This window comes from Aquila chrysaetos, chromosome 1 (genome assembly GCF_900496995.4).
Source record: "Aquila chrysaetos chrysaetos chromosome 1, bAquChr1.4, whole genome shotgun sequence".
NCBI classification, from domain to species: domain Eukaryota; kingdom Metazoa; phylum Chordata; class Aves; order Accipitriformes; family Accipitridae; genus Aquila; species Aquila chrysaetos.
In genome coordinates this window covers 47,012,940-47,029,905 of record NC_044004.1, presented here as the reverse complement: position 1 = coordinate 47,029,905, position 16,966 = coordinate 47,012,940, and the positions used below count along the sequence as shown (strand labels likewise).

Genomic DNA, 16,966 nt, shown 5'->3' with positions numbered 1-16,966 from the left:
AAAGGATTTAATATTTGCCGTTGATAATATTTTTTAACTCATTATTTCTTCAAAGTAGATAAAGAGGAGGAAAAAATAGTATTCTTTAGTTTATAGAACATCAGTAAGATTCTTTTTACATTTTTATGATGTTATCTTAAAAATGCAGCATTTTGAAAATTCTCTGACACTATAAACAGAAAATTGAAAAATACATTTTAAGTTTACATTTGCCATGCAAAATTTTGCTTGTAGAAGGGTTCTGGCTAAACATAAAGATCAGGTCACACAGGTGAGAACTCTAAAGTTAGAACCTAAAACAGGAGGTTGCAAAAAACCAATTCATTGTTCATCTCAGGCAAACCAAGCATCCCTTTGAAGGAATTTTGTAATTCTGCAGGGGGGCGGGTGGGGGCGTCTTTCTTTTAAAACACCTTTAAAGTCTTTGCAGGTATACCTGTGAAATGGTTATCATCAAATTTAAGGTGTAACAAATAGGATAGCTTCTTTTCGAGTATCACACATGCATTCAGTTTAGTTGATAAATTTTAATTGGTTATTTATGCTTGCTTTGACTTTGGGTGCTTAGAGAATGAATTGTTGTTGCTTTTTTATCTTCTTAGGTATCTTCAGAATAATAAAATCAGATCTGTATCTGAACGTGCTTTCAAAGGTTTATACAACTTGACAAAACTGTAAGTATTGCTTTTTGAATATTGAAGTAAAAAGCAGTGGGAAGAGCTCTGAGAGTTGCTATGGATGTTTCTCCCTTATTTGATTCAGGGTTAGGAAGTTGCAGAATGGTCCAAAACTTTAATTCAATGATTGGATTGAGAAAGCAAAGATAGATTAAGAGCTATCTGTGCAGATTTATCGCACAGGACAATACTTTGAAAATACAAGTGGGCTCCATACTTCACTCCTGTTCCCCAGATCCTCAGAATGGAAGAAGGAGACAGTATGGTAGTTACCCTGCGGAAAGTCAGAGAGAATGAAAAATGAGTAAACCAAAAGCGAGACCTTGTGATGGAAGAAAACTTTAATGTTGTATTTTGGTTTACAGAAGCAAAACCAAAGTAACCAGTATCGGGTAATGAAAATAACACTTTTTTCTTTATTTTGCAGCAGCTTTTTGAAAGGAGCTTCTAACTTTAAGGAAAATGTTCAGTGAGAGACATCACATAAATTGCATTGTTCAGTTCAGTTTTTTGTTTCTGCAGTGTTTTTAATAGGAAAAATTTAAAATGTTGTACCTCTTATTTTTCTGTCACATGAGTGTGGTTGATTATCTGTTATTACAGCTGCTGTTATTACCTTCCCAGACAATTTATAGTACCCCTTCCCCTTCATTTCTCAGCCTTTCTTTTTCCATGATTCTAGTATCTACATTTATGACTAACATCCTTAGCAAAGATTGAACAGGATCCTGGGAACATTCATGGAACAAATCACTCCACAGAAGGAAACTGGGAAGGGCCTAAAATATGACACAGTGAAAATATTTAGTTTGCTGTGGTTTTTTTATAGATAAGACAAAATGTTCTACATAATTGCTCTGACAGTCCTCATTAGAGGGAGTCCTGCCTTGCTCTCAAAGAAGGGCATGAAAATTACCATAATCAAAAATGATAATTATGAAAAACTTTAGCAGTATTCTGATAAATCATCAAGGAAAAAAAAAAATCTTAAAACTCATTTTCATGCATCTGATGCTAATTAATCATTCCATTCATTTATCTTTGGTTGGTCTTGGTTTAGATACCTGAGTAACAACAAGATAACCAGTTTGAAGCCTGGTGTCTTTGAAGATCTCCACAGACTTGAATGGCTGTATGTTGTTTTCTTATTTGTATGTTTATCTTCTCAAGGAACAATTAAAGCAAGACAAAGAAATATTTGGATTGCTTTCATTTTTGTGCATAGCTGTACTTTATACTAGATAACTAAGGAACTCCTGTTACACTGTGCAAGGTAAAAATCCAATTGACTTTGGTGAGAGCAGAAATTAGTTCTTGGGCCTTAAAGGCTCCAATGACTGATGACTTTTACAATACTAAATAATATTTATTACTAATCTCTTGTTACAAATTAGTACATGAAATAACTCAGATACAGTAGAAAGATAATTTGGGGGGCAAGTCTCTCCCTGTAAATAGTGCTTGAAATGTCCCAGACAAAATGACTGTCAATCTGACATATTGGTTTATTACTGCTTTTCAGACAGATGAAAATGAAATACTATTTTGACTCAGTAAATTTATTAAAAATAAGCAAATAATAACATGCCTAGTATTTTTCTGTGTGTTTGGAACTGTTGGATTGCCATGGAACACTGTAACGTAGTGCTGCTCTGTTTTCACAGAGAATCCATTCAAAGTGTCTTGATCAAAGAATTTTAAAAACTCACAGGAAAACACTTTTTTTCTAAGTTGAAAGTAATTACTTTCTCTAAGATTTTTTTTTTTTTTAAATTAAATACTTCTTAAAGGAAATTAATTTGGTGAATACCCTGACCTGCTAAGGATTAGTATGTTTTTTTTTAAGTAGTTTGAATGTACATTTGGAGCTATCCACTTCAAAGTCTGTTACTTTTTATCATCTGTTCAATTTAAGACTGCAGTCAATTATCAATCTGATACATGCTTTGCTGTAATTTATAGGATAATTGAAAATAATAGGATAAATCGGATCTCCCCATTAACATTTTACGGACTCAAATCACTTATTTTCCTGTAAGTATGGAATAAGAACCAAAAGTGTTATTTAAAAGAACAGAACAGAAAGGGCAGATATATATAAAAACCTTTTTATAAAGACTGTGCTTTCTCACCACAGAGCGCTGGCAGTACACCTGTAGCTTTTTCTTACCCCCAGGCAAAATGTGCTGGGGTAGGAGGATTTTCGCAGCAGCAGGCATGCAGTATCTGGAAAAGTGTAGAGAGATGGGTGAAAAAAGTGGTAAAAAGACAACGTCACTGAGAGGGCAAGGATATGGCAGCTGCAGCAATGGATTCCAGTTGCTCTCCAGAGCTGCAGTGCAGGAGGCGGGGGTCCCATAGCTCCTGCCCCCTGGCAGCAGCCCTGCCTCCCGCCCCGAGACCCTTTCCGTAACCTGCCGCTGCTCTCTCCAGCCCCAAAGATGAGGGACCCTCTTCCCCTGCATCCTGAAGGGAAAGATCCCTTCATATCCCCCTTCCTCCACCACCCATAGAAGTTACATGTTATGACTTGAATAGTCAACATATTTGTATTGAGTTGCTATGTTTTATTTAAATAGCAGTGAAGTGAACATCTTTCCTTTACCTGGTAATTAACAAGTTAAAGACAAAATACTGCTCTGCAGAATGCCGCAGGGAAAATATGCGGAAGTTTAAGAAAATAATAGTACCTTCAAGACTATGAGAAATGAATCAAGCTTTGACTGCCTTTTTTTCAAAAGTACAAATGTAAGAGACATGATTTTTCTCTATAATGTAATTTTTTGCAAATATAGCCAGCTATACTATTTCTTTTTTTCAGAGAGATGATGAATAATTCTCTTGCTCATTTGCCTGATAAACCTCTGTGCCAATATATGCCAAGACTAAACTGGCTGTAAGTCTACCTTATTTCACTAGAAAAATATTATTTTGTTGTCTTTGTGTGGTACTTCCATGCCACTTTTTCTAATGGGGTGCTGGATCTTACAGAGTGCCTGCTGGGTCACTGCAGGGTTGATGACCTGAAGTCATCAATTAAGAGTGCAGAAATATTACATGTCTGGTTCCGACTCTCTTCTGTGCAGTCATGAAGTTCTGGTAGTATTTTTCTTTAATTACCTTAGAATAACTGCCTGAATTTATTTTCAGTGATTGATGTTTTGTTTTTATATCCCAGAGACCTTGAAGGCAACCATATCCATCATGTAAGAAATGTCACTTTCATCTCCTGCAACACTCTAACTGTACTGTAAGTAATAGGATATGCTAGCTAGTTGGAGTGAGACATGCTTGTGCTGAACGGTCAAGTGATTCATTACAGCTAATATAAAAGTTTCCTGAGTATCATGGTTATTTAGATCTCAAGTAGATTAAGTTAAAATGCTTGCTTTTAAATGAGCGCTATACAGAATAACCATTGTTTACATTTATAGCAAAGTTCAGCATTGATATATGAAACTAAACTTCACTGAAGCGATTTTGACTGATATTAAGATTTAGAAATTTTCATTCTAAATTTTTCTTGGAAAAGGAGGCAAAAAACTCATAATAGGAAGTAGCAAACATACAAAATATATAGCTTGTTTCTTCATTTTAAAGAGTTTGATTGGCTGATGGGTTGGCTGGCTTACTAATTTTAGAATTTTCCCTCAAAGTTTCTTCAGTCATGATGTAATCATCTTCAGAAAATCCCTTCCACTTTTTGATAGATTAGTAGGCTCCACAGTAGCTGTCACTTTCAATTTTTAACTCTTGTGCAGTACCCACATTCTTGGTTCTCTCTTTGCTTTTAAAATCCAGGTTGTTCATTTAAGGAGCAAGCTCAGTGGCAGATGAAATACGGGTGAAGGAAAAGTTGCACAGCCATGTGCCTGTGTCTGAGATGTGGTTAGGTCACAAGCCTTCTAGCCCACTTAATCTTCCTCCTGCCCTCAGTCAATTTATAATAGCCTCTGATGGGGGGTGAGGGGGTGGGGGTGTGGGGGTGTGTGTGTGTGTGTGTGTGTGTGTGTGTGTATGCACAAATACGTGTGTGTGTATAGGCAACAAAAGTTATTTATCAAATGGGAAAATGGTAAGCTTCTAGATCTGATTAGCATGTTAACTGAATTGGGCAAATATTTGAAGATGCAGAGAAGAGAGAATTTTTAAAGTTTATAAAAACTTTTGTCCAAACCCAAATAGGTGTCAAGAAGCAGCAACATAAGTTTGTTTATTTTTTCAGGGTGATGAGACGAAATAAAATCAGCTCTTTAAATGAAAACAGCTTTTCTTCTCTCCAGATGTTAGATGAATTGTGAGTAGATTTCTTCTCTTACTTGTACAAGTCGTCACAAAGTTTTATAATTTATATTGCAAATGTCATTTATCATAAACTCTATTTCATATAACATGCTCTGGAGATAGCACCCATCTTCAGGTTTTTTTCTATATATATAACAGGTAAGAAATAGTCAATAAAATAAATACTCTCTATCAATAATATCGTGGGTTTTGCTCACAAGGTCGTTATGTTCCCTGAACAGAATAATATGAATTAATCTTAAATCACTACAGCCTAGGTGTGTGTGTGCCTTCAGTGTCTTTTAGACCAGTTTGCCAGTTTCACTCAGACTGAGATCTTTACCCCTCTGTCCAGTTATTGAGATAGTGAAAATAAGGAGCAAGGCAGAGAGAAGAACAAAAGGAAAGATCTGCTGGTTAGCCCATGTGAAAGAGTTCCCACCACAAAACAATACATTTAATTTATCTCCAAGCTCCTACAACCAAAGTTAAGGGTATTTTACTTTCTTTTTGATGTCAATAAAATAATAACAAATTATGTATCTAATGGCATATCTGAACTAACTAGGCAAAGAGAGATATGATGGATCTAGCTTCTCACTTTGTTTTAACAGCATTCTTTTATAGCCCAAGCTTCTGATAACCTATATAATAAAGAATATCCTATTTGGCAAACAGAATAAAACTGTGTGTCTTGAAATTGCAAAACTGTTTGGTAAAATTACTGAGCCTTGTAAGAATTTACTGTATCCTACCTGTGGCTGTTTCTGCAGAGATTTGGCTAGCAACAAGATTGAATCACTTCCTCCATACATATTTAAGGATCTAAAGGAGCTTTCACAACTGTAAGGATTCTTGATTATTATATATAACTGTATATTACTCATTTGATATGATGCTTTCAGCCATGAATACTGGGAAAGAAAAGAGCATCTTTGTTTGTATGTGTCATTTAAGCTCTGCCTAAATGTCGTGGTTTAACCCCAGCCGGCAACTAAGCCCCAAACAGCTGCTCACTCACCTCCCTCACAGTAGGATGGGGGAGAGAATCAGAAAAGTAGAAGTGAGAAAACTCGTGGGCTGAGATAAAGACAGTTCAACAGGTAAAGCAAAAGCCACCACGCAAGCAAAGCAAAACATGGAATTCATTCACCACTTCCCATGGGCAGGCAGGTGTTCAGCCATCTCCAGGAAAGCAGGGCTCCATCACGCATAACCCTTACTTGGGAAGACAAACGCCATCACTCCGAACGTCGTCCCCCCCCTTCCTCCTTCTTCCCCCAGCTTTATCTGCTGAGCACGATGCCATATGGTCTGGGACATCCCTTGGGTCAGTTGGGTCAGCTGTCCCAGCTGTGTCCCCTCCCAACTTCTTGTGCCCCCCCAGCCTACTCGCTGGTGGGGTGGGGTGAGAAGCAGAAAAGGCCTAGGCTCTGTGTAAGCACTGCTCAGCAATAGTTAAAACATCTCAGCATTATCAACACTGTTTTCAGCACAAATCCAAAACACAGCCCCATGCCAGATACTGTGAAGAAAATTAACTCTATCCCAGGCAAAACCAGCACACTAAAAAATACTTATCCCCAAAATAATACTATATAACATTTTGCCCAAAAGAGTTTTATAAAATATGTGTATTTTCGTGTCCCAAAAGATAGCAAGTTCAAATTCTACATTTTTCTAGATCTTGTTAGTATATACAAAATGAACTATGCTAACTATATCATGAGGAATTAATAATTTGATGAGAATGTTTAATGTGATATCAGGATTTGGCTCTAAAAATAGATCATAAACATGTAAGAGCATCATACAGATGCCTTGTTTGCAACTGCTTTTTTCCTGTGAAAGAGTTCCACAAAACCATAAGGTATTATAAAACCAGATAGACAGTCTGTCTTTTTCCCATGATGTGTATATAGGCAAATTCTCAAACGCTGCTGCTGGAAAGTCCCAATCTTTGTCGCATAATCTGAAAGAGGCACTAATCACAAAATTGAAGACCTTTCTGGAAGAGAGGAGGTAGTATGTGGAATAACTTATTTTTGTGCTTTTCCAGCATCCTTGGGATCCATCACAATACACTGGGGCAACCCAGTGTGTACAGCTGCATTTATTGAGTTTGCACATTTTAGTTACAATATCAAAAAGATAACATAAGGAAAAGTTATAGGGAGAAGAAAAAGGGGATATACCTAGAAACACTCTTGCACAGAGCGACAGCATCTAATGCTAATGTCTATTTCTACATTCCACTGCCTCTGTCTCTTGAACTCACAAATGATTACGAAAAAATAGTTTTTAGCAACTAGCAAAATCAATTGTAATTTATTTCTAAATGCATGCAGTTCAGCTAGGTTCTTTTACTGGAAAGACAAGTCTGGAAAGTTTAATAACTAAATATTTCTGTAGACAAAAACTTTAAGCATCAGGTTGGGGGAGGAAGTTGTGTACGTGTATGTGGCAATAGCATGTCTGTGAAGAATCTGACTGCTCTTTCTGCTGGCTTAGCAAGCTGAATAACACTAAATGAATGTTACCATCTGCAGTTGGAACTGCCACTTGTACAAGGCCTTCTTAAAGGACTGGAAAAGCAAATGGGTTATGTGGTTTGATTTTATTTTTAGAACAAGCTGTAAGGAAGATGTACAAAGTACTTATGTCTATGTTGTATTTACAGGAACCTTTCTTACAACCCCATCAAGAAAATACAAATAGACCAGTTTGATTTTCTAATTAAACTCAAATCCCTGTAAGTATCAAGTTTTTATGTTTTAGTTATATTTTCTTTGTGATTATGCATGTCTCCTTCAGAAGGACATGATCCAGAATACGTTTTGTAAGAAATTGCCCTTGAAATAGTTCATAGTTATGCTGATGATTCTCAACAATTTAAGCCTGGAAAATAATTACTAGCAATACCCAAATTTTCCTTCCTGAAAATACCAGTTTCATAATGGAAATTTTTTCAGCAAAAAGAGACCAAAAGTTCAGCTTAGAGAAGGACATTGTCTTTTCTGCTATTACAGAACAAGATTAATGCAACCCTCATTTCACTTTGCACAATTTGTTCACATGGCTCAAGGGTCATGCAAGGTCCAGTTGAGGCTATTAGCACCATGGGCAGGTACCATAATGTAAAGACAGGACTTATAAATGAATTTGGTATAAGTTTGGGTACATATTTCCATTCTTATAGAATCTATTGCTAACAACATGAAAAGAACAATATAAACCAAGTACGATTCAGCTGCCATGTCAGAGGTGGGACTTTTACAAATTTTTTTTAAGAGTTTAGGGGGGAGTCTTTGTGGATGCACTAACACAGCAGCTCTAACTTGAATTCTGCCAGCAGAGCTCTTCCTAAAAGTGTGCGATAGTGCAGTGACAATCTTGCAAATTTGAAGTTATCCTGCAGTAGATTTAAGCACATCTTCACAGGCCACTGCACGTCTGCAATAATAGCACGTCTGCAATAGCATTGGTTCTTGTCAGTCATCATTTCAAAATCATAGAATCATAGAATAGTTTAGGTTGGAAGGGACCTTTAAAGGTCATTTAGTCCAACCCCCCTGCAATGAGCAGGGACATCTTCAACTAGATCAAGTTGCTCAGAGCCCCATCCAATCTGACCCGGAATGTTTCCAGGGATGAGGCATCTACCACTTCTCTGGGCAACTTGTTCCAGTGTTTCACCACCCTTATCGTAAAAAATTTGTTCCTTCTATCTAGTCTAAATCTACCCTCTTTTAGTTTAAAACCATTACCTCTTGTCCTATCGCAACAGGTTGTGGAGATCCAAAAAGAGATGTCTCCTTGGATGGGAGCATAATAGGAGTTTATGATTTGACCCCTGAGCTATAGCCAGCAGTGCACATGCCTTTGTTGATCAGTCCGGCTTCCTCGCAGTGATTTGGAATCCAGTGGCCAAATTAAACTAAATTTGCTAAATGGCTAACAACCTGAAAGTACTAAATCTGTACAATTTTCATGAAAAAAAAGCAGCTGAGCACAGAAAAGAATAATTAATTACCTCCCTAACAGTCAGGCTACAGCATGTACTTTATCCATTATTTAACACCAAAGAACTCATGCAATTCAGTGACCATGACCTTCCATGTTTTTAAGTAAGTTGTTAAATCTTGAGGTAGATTTACTGGTAACTGTATATCTTAGCAGTTTGTAGAACACCAGTTGCCTCTTTGGTAGTCTGAAATAGTAAGAATAGCTGGGGAAAGCACACCCTAAGATTCATTGCAGTGCTTAAATAAAACTAACACACTTCCATATTGGGGGCTTTTTTTCTTGTCTCCTAGCAAAACTGCCCACCAGCCCACAGCAACTAACCAGTAAGACTGGTACTTTTCTCCACTTTTGCCTAAATGTGTTCAGAACTCACATGAGTATTGCATTCAAAGCATTGAACAGTGAATTCAAATAAGGCTCCCCACAAGGAGGACTAAAGACCTCTGACCGGTTGCACATCTAACCAGTGGATGGCACGGACTAGAAGAATACAGAAACTGAAGTTTTAAAAGAACAACTTACACAGCTACACTTTACTGATCTAGCACTGCAGGGAAATATTAATGCCATTTTCAATATATATTAAAAAAAAAAAAATTAAAGTAAGAAATCCCATCTATGTCTTACAAGAGCGCCAGCATTTTTCCTTACATGGTCTGTGTCCCAGCTTCTGCTGCTCTTGACACAATGAAGACAATTCCTGCAGTGGTTGGTTTGTCTGCTAAAGCACTCCCTGGGATAAAAGACAGAAGAGACGTAAAATATTACTATTGGAACAAGTTGTTATTTTACCAGAGATGATGAAAGAACATCAGTAGAACAATACTTTGGAAGCGCAACATAATAATTGGAGATTGCACTGCCGAGAGCACTAAAAGAGCCTTCTTCATGATTTTGGAAGAACAGCAAGTTTATTAGAATTAACTGCAATTTATTTTATTCCACTTTAGCTTTTACGCAGACTTTCTGTTGAAGTTTCAAAGGGATGACAGATTAGATGCAATTAAAGTTCATCTCTAGTTTCCTATAATCATAGAAGCACAAGTAAATGCTCATAAAGTTTGTTCTTTTACTACTGACTTTCTGTGGCCTTTTACTGAGAGTATATTGTTTACAGCAGCTTGGAGGGCATTGAAATTGCAAACATCCAGAGAAGAATGTTCAGACCCCTGAGAAACCTTTCCCACATGTAAGTAGATTATTCCAGTTTGCTTTCTTTGGTCTGAATTTTACAATTTACAGAATACTGGATAACTGAAAGTGAAAGTGTATGAAAAGCAGCATGTGAGCAGTTGTCAAATTTTGACAGTTTTTAATTAACTTTTCTTCTTTCAGAATACGTTTTCTCAGTAGTTACTAGAGAGTTTTGATATTCTGGTAACCAAACTAGAACTATCTGTTTTTCTTTCTTACATCTAGATATTTTAAGAAATTCCAGTACTGTGGATATGCCCCTCATGTGCGCAGCTGTAAGCCCAATACTGATGGGATTTCATCCCTTGAGAATCTTTTGGCTAGCATCATACAGAGAGTGTTTGTCTGGGTTGTATCTGCCATCACCTGCTTTGGAAATATTTTTGTTATCTGCATGAGGCCTTACATCAGATCGGAGAATAAGCTCCACGCCATCTCAATAATGTCTCTCTGCTGTGAGTACTCCATGTGTAAAAGTAAAAGAATATTGGGTTTGTCTGCTCATAGCATGTATATTTGTTATTACAATATAGTGACATATTTCCAGCACTGGATTAACTGAACTTTCATGCTGTTGTGAATGACAATACAAAATGCTGTATCTTATGCATGACGAGGTCTCATTAAACGCTGCCTTCGGCAGCTGATGAATTCCAAAGGTTTCATGTTTGATTTTAATGTTGCGGGTACTGTGTTAAATTCTCACTTTCTTCATCAAGAAGAAATAAAATTCCAAAATTTTCAAAGGCCCATAAACCTAGATTTTAATATGCATTTTTGAGTAAACAGCAATTTGCATGTGTAAATGTTGTGTTCAAGATAGTTATTATTTTTTGCACAAGCAAAAAGTTACTTATGCAAATAAAGAAAATCAATCCCTCCTAGCTCCCCAATATTAAGAATTAGGGGTTTTTATTTTAGTCCTAAGACCAAGACAAGTTTATGGATGAACTATTTGGCAGTACAGTCACTACAATCATGAGTACCCTGTCTCAATACAGGAGAGTCTATTTCACAAATACAATTAGTTCCATTTTGAAAGGTAATTGTCAACAGTGTATAAAATGATTGCAACATTTCTAAATACAGCATGTCAGTGATTTTGAAACTTTGTTGTTTCTATGGGAACGATCTGAATACTATGCAAAACTTCTAGCCAAAATACCTGAGAAGCCTTCAGCTCTCTGTTGACAGCTCCTCTTCCCTTTCTAGTCTTAGAAGACTATGCACATCAGTTTTGAACTAGCATAAGGTGGACAAACCAAAACTAAACTTTGAATCCAGCAGAGATGCTCTACTCAAAGCAAATTTTCTTAAGCCAAATGTCAATACCAAAAGGAATAAGACTTAATGAAAAAAGGATTGCAAGAATATTTCTATAAATGAAGCCGTATCTTTTTCTACATGCAAACCAATTTTATCTGAGCTTCAAAAAATCAGGTTGGAAACAAGTATGAAACATAGACTGTCAGTCCAAATGAAAATTAAAAAAAAAAAAAAAAGGAGGAATAGAACTGAATTATACCACCTTAATTGTAAGTCACAATAGCATTCCAGCTATAATATTGATTTCATATCTATATATTAGCTGACTTATAAATATGTACTCATATATACGTGTGTATGTCTATTTTCCAATAGACATACACAGACAGAATAGGGAATTTAGATGTGTAAATAATGATGTTAAGCGCTGTGCCCACAGGTGCGGACTGTCTGATGGGAATATATTTATTTGTGATTGGAGCGTTCGATCTTAAATATCGCGGAGAATACAACAAGCACGCTCAGTTGTGGATGGACAGTATTCATTGTCAATTGGTGGGATCGCTGGCTATTCTGTCTACAGAGGTGTCAGTCTTACTGTTGACTTACCTGACTTTGGAAAAATACATCTGCATAGTTTATCCTTTTAGGTGTTTGAAGCCCAGAAAATGCAGGACAATTTCCATTTTGGTTCTTATCTGGATAATTGGGTTTGCTGTTGCTTTTATCCCACTGAGCAATAAGGAATTTTTCAGGAACTACTATGGCACCAATGGCGTCTGTTTTCCTCTTCACTCAGAACAATCAGAAAGTTCAGGAAGTCAGATTTATTCTGTTGTCATTTTTTTAGGTAAGTTGCATTTCTTCTTTATATATGATTAGAGCTGCAAATGAACTTAATTTTCAAACAAATAAGATAGCTTTGCTATGATGTTCACACCTCGTATTTAGATGCTCCAGTAAGCACTTAAAGACTTTTTCCAGCCTGAATATTTTACTGTATTACATAGATACTTACATAGCTTAAAATGCATGAAGGGCTGAAAAAGCAGAAAGAAACTAATGACCAATAAGTTCCTGAGTGAACAGACTTTGTCAGAAAGTAGAGCAATGGTAAGACCAGAGGAGAACTACGTAGTTTGAATCAGGAGGCAGCCATTTGTCAGGTGTCAATGAATGAAAAAAATACCTAATCAGAGGCCAAAATTCAGTGTTCAGGTGAAGACAGACTCAGATTTTCTAGCCACTTAATTCTATGGAACCAGCAGTTTAGATAAAACACTTTTCTTTACTACCCAGCCTGCAAGTAGGTGATGTGGAATTACCATTATGCTGTTAAATTATAACTAATTCTAACTTCCTAAACAGGTGTAAACTTGGCAGCTTTTATCATCATTGTGTTTTCCTACGGCAGTATGTTCTACAGTGTTCACCAAACAGCTATTATGGCTACTGAAATCCGGAATCATATTAAAAAAGAGATGATCCTTGCTAAACGTTTTTTCTTCATTGTATTTACTGATGCACTATGTTGGATACCCATTTTTATTTTGAAACTCCTTTCTTTACTTCAGGTAGAAATACCAGGTATGTCCTTTCTTTTGTGAGGCTCTTTCAACTGTGTCTGTATAAACAGTGTTGTTTCTACTTCAGAAGAAGAATTTAATATATTGAACTATATTACTATAATGAACCCTATGTTATATATCTATATATATGTACACACACTATAATGAACTATGTAGTTTTACTACTGAATTGAACTATATTACTATAATCATCAAAGATTAGCCACCTTTGAGTCAGCTAAAAAAAGCCCAAAATTCAAATCGTTCAAGTCTGTCTCCATAGAATATCTATAAAACATACAAAATATATTTGAAAACCAAGGCTGAATTGCATTGGCTTTTCTCATCTTATGGCTTTTGCTGGTTCTGTTGCCTAAATGTGGCTCAGGGCAATACATTGTTTCTTATCTTGATTTAACAATATAATTGTTATCCTGAAATAACTTTCTTTTACAAACTGGTACTTATAGTTCAAAACTTTAAGTTATATAAAGCTCTACTTATCTTCTTTATGCTATGAATATATTCCCATGTAAAAATAGCATAACCTAAAAGATTAAAAATTGCACGTTATTTTTTTCCTTCTCTTTGCAATACCAGTAAATGCCTGAAAAATAGCCTCTTTATGTAGGGCTTGTAAACCTTGTTAGAAAGAACATGTGAACATGAACAGTACCGTCAGCAATAGCGGGTTCAGACTCAACGTACAGATATATATCGCAATACTACATTGGTGAGAAAACATTTTAGCTCAGAGGATTTTATCTTATGTGCTGACCAGGAGTGTTGGGAGTCACCTTTTCAAAGTTTTGACTTACATTTCAAATGTCTGGGAGTTACATTGATTATGTCAAATATTTTCAGTTATTTTAAATCTTCTAAAATGCTTCTTCATCAAGTTGTCAAACTACCTAAGAAATTTTAAAGAAAATACTGTGAAAAGTAGAAGATCTTGGGTTCAGCAAATGAATGTTCTGCATTAGATAAACCAGGTTAAACAGTACTTATTCCATAAAATTAAGGACATCACAGATAGTTGTCTAAGTTTACAGAAGTTTTAAATGCCATTTGATAGCATTTCTTTTTCTTGGAGGATACACTGTGACAGCTTTTGAACTAAGCTTCTGCTTGTTTCCAAAACTGTAGACAATGTTATGGGCATCAATAGGAATGTATTGATATTGCAACAAAGTCATAAAGCTGGGGGGAGGGGAGAGTGAATTAAGCTTTTTGTACTGCTTGGAACAGTTCTATAATTGTTTTATAAATCAAACAATGCAACAGAGGGCACCCACTAACATCTCTCAGCACTTTAATCCTGTCCCTTCTCTGCCTGCCCTTCAGGTAACAAGCTGACTTACCCCCCAAACAGTAAGGATGAGAAGGGTGTCCTGGAAAAATGCACACAGACCGTGATATAGACAGGAGAGCAGGAAACCTTCATAAAGGAAGACAGTGTGAACATGGAAAATCTTACCAACAGGGCAAGAAGGAAATAAGGAGGATGTATACAATGCCCTTTGCGGGGGGAAGAATGGAGAAGTCCTGGTGGAGAGGAGAAAACCAGCCTCTGAGGGGACAGAGGGACTGGAGGATATTGCTTTGCATGAGGACAGGACATCAGGGACATCATTAGGATTGGATGTCACTAGTCATGGGAAGAGGATGGGCAACAGAGATCACAGAAAGAGATAGGGAGTAAAGCAGAGACAAAAAGTTTTGGGGTAAGAAAATGGGGCTCAGTCAGAACAAGAAGCGTGCCAGTGCAAATAGGGAGTTACAGTACTGAAAAGTTAAAAAGAGGGATAAATGGAACTACTGGGAAAGTAAAAAATGTTAGGTTTTGCAGGCAGTCCTGGAAACTGAGGGAGGCAAGAGGGCCATGCAAATGTAACAGTGAAAAGAAAAAGTAAAGTACCTGCTGTGACATGAACTCAGCCTAGGAGCACATGACCACCCCTCTCACCAGGAAGCTGTGCTGCATAGGCATTGAGTGCTTGCATTAATTAACAGGTACAAACGCTGGAATGCATATTACAGCTTCCTTTCTTTTTCCCTCCCTAAGGTACCATAACTTCTTGGGTGGTGATTTTTATACTGCCAATAAATAGTGCTTTGAATCCTCTTCTCTACACTTTGACTACACGACCTTTCAAAGAAATGATTCATCAGGTTTGGTATAATTACAGACAAAGAAGATCCAAAAGAGGTAAAGGCAGTCAGAAAACATATGGTCCATCATTCATTTGGGTAGAGATGTGGCCTATGCATGAAATCACGCCAAAGGTAACGAAGCCTGTACTTTGTACAGACTCCTCTGATGCTTCGGTGACTACACAGTCAACAAGACTAAATTCATACCTGTAAATACATTTTGAATCTTCACAGTGACACCTGCACTGTTAGCTTCACATCTGTGGGCTTACTGCTTTACAGCAATGAGGAAAAATGAGGGAGGTGTGACACCTGGGCTCACGCGAACGAAAGCAGGAAGAAGAGGGAGCAGTGTGTCTGTTTGCAGGCAGAACTGACACAACAATAATTTCACCATCTCACAATGGTACCTGACATTTTGACAACTCATCCTAGATCAGAATGAGAAGTCAGTTGTTTGTTTTTTTCTCCCGGAAGCCAGGAGTGTGGAAAAGGAATGAATTGTCATTTGAAACATCTCACCCTGAAAGCAGAATGTTTCAAAATCATCTGTCTTTGGGGGGGGGGGGGGGGGGGGTTGGTTTTTTTTTTTTAATTCCCCATTTCAATAGCTGATTTTTTGTTGAGGGTTGATTGGTTTCCTCATTAAGAATTTTTTTTTCTCCTTAAAATTTCTGATTGGCTCTATTTAGGCAGCAGCAGCTCTTAAAAGCTTTAGGGAGCAATAGCCCTAAGAAAAATATTTAAATTTCATAATTAGACCAGTTTATTATATTTGTCAAAGCCAAGCAAGTGAAAATGTTGTTCCTTTTAAAAATTTACCAATTATTTCACTCACGTAAAGACAATCCTGAAATTGTAATTATCGTTCTAGTTCAGGCAGAACCAGAACTGTGGGGAAGAAAAAAAAAAAAGTTTTTCAACTGAGTGTCCCCCAGCCATAGCTGATGGAAGTCCTCCCCTTCAGAAGAGCATCCTTCCCCAGAAAGACAGGACTGAGTATCCCGACATCTTGATGCTGCTGTTTTCCTCACTGTTTGTTAACGGGCTACCATAAGTAGCTCTCCAGAGCTTGAAGACTTCAGCAAATTTCAGTCTTGAGATGTCTATCTCTGTATACGGAATAACGGGAGACAGCCAAATAGAAGACTTATTAGGTGTCATGACATCTATGTTCCAATCACCTTGTGCATTTGACTGGATGCATTACGATTAAAATAATTTAAGGAGCACAGCCATTCAGCACTTTTGGGGGCATTATTTTACTTCCCAGCGTTACAAGGATAAAAAAAAAAATTATCCCATCTGAAACAATCCTCTAGAGGCAGTTCCTTTGCATATACTTACTGAAGAGAATCTTCTCTGTTATGAATTACTACAACTTCCATAGTTCTTTCAGTACCGTACTCACAGTCTGACGGCCTAGAAGCCCACAAAGGTAGAAGAAATACTTCTTTTGCATTGGTGATTTGAAGCTTTTTAAAATGAAGTTAAAAGATACTTCCAATGTTTGCACTTAACTTCTTAACAGCATAAGAAGGAGAATTAAAAAAAAGTGTAACTCACACTTCAACTGTTTACAGAACTTTGGGTTATCTTGAAATTGAAGATTGTTAAACATCTTGTTTCCACTACTGTATGTTTTACTGAAATAAAAGATTATCTGCTGAACAAAATTACTTCTTTTCCAAGTTGCTTAGCTATATTTTGGGTTGTGGGGTTAAAAACAGCTCAGTGAAATCCTGCCACGTCGATTGCCTTTAACTGGAGCAATTAGAACTCGATTTAATAGAATTT

At 36.8% G+C, this 16,966-nt stretch overlaps 1 protein-coding gene across 1 annotated transcript in view; it reads left to right on the top strand.

Moving 5' to 3' along the window:
- Positions 1-16,848, top strand: part of RXFP1 (relaxin family peptide receptor 1) — a 52,937-nt gene extending 36,089 nt beyond the window's left edge. Inside the window, exons 6-18 of the mRNA XM_030029124.1 lie at positions 603-674; positions 1,738-1,809; positions 2,640-2,711; positions 3,499-3,573; positions 3,856-3,927; positions 4,903-4,974; positions 5,735-5,806; positions 7,642-7,713; positions 10,105-10,176; positions 10,407-10,636; positions 11,887-12,297; positions 12,816-13,034; positions 15,081-16,848. Of these exons, the coding sequence (XP_029884984.1) occupies positions 603-674; positions 1,738-1,809; positions 2,640-2,711; positions 3,499-3,573; positions 3,856-3,927; positions 4,903-4,974; positions 5,735-5,806; positions 7,642-7,713; positions 10,105-10,176; positions 10,407-10,636; positions 11,887-12,297; positions 12,816-13,034; positions 15,081-15,382 (1,813 nt within the window). The 3' untranslated portion in view covers positions 15,383-16,848. The remainder of the gene's footprint in view (positions 1-602; positions 675-1,737; positions 1,810-2,639; positions 2,712-3,498; positions 3,574-3,855; positions 3,928-4,902; positions 4,975-5,734; positions 5,807-7,641; positions 7,714-10,104; positions 10,177-10,406; positions 10,637-11,886; positions 12,298-12,815; positions 13,035-15,080) is intronic.
- The last annotated feature ends 118 nt before the right edge of the window (positions 16,849-16,966 follow it).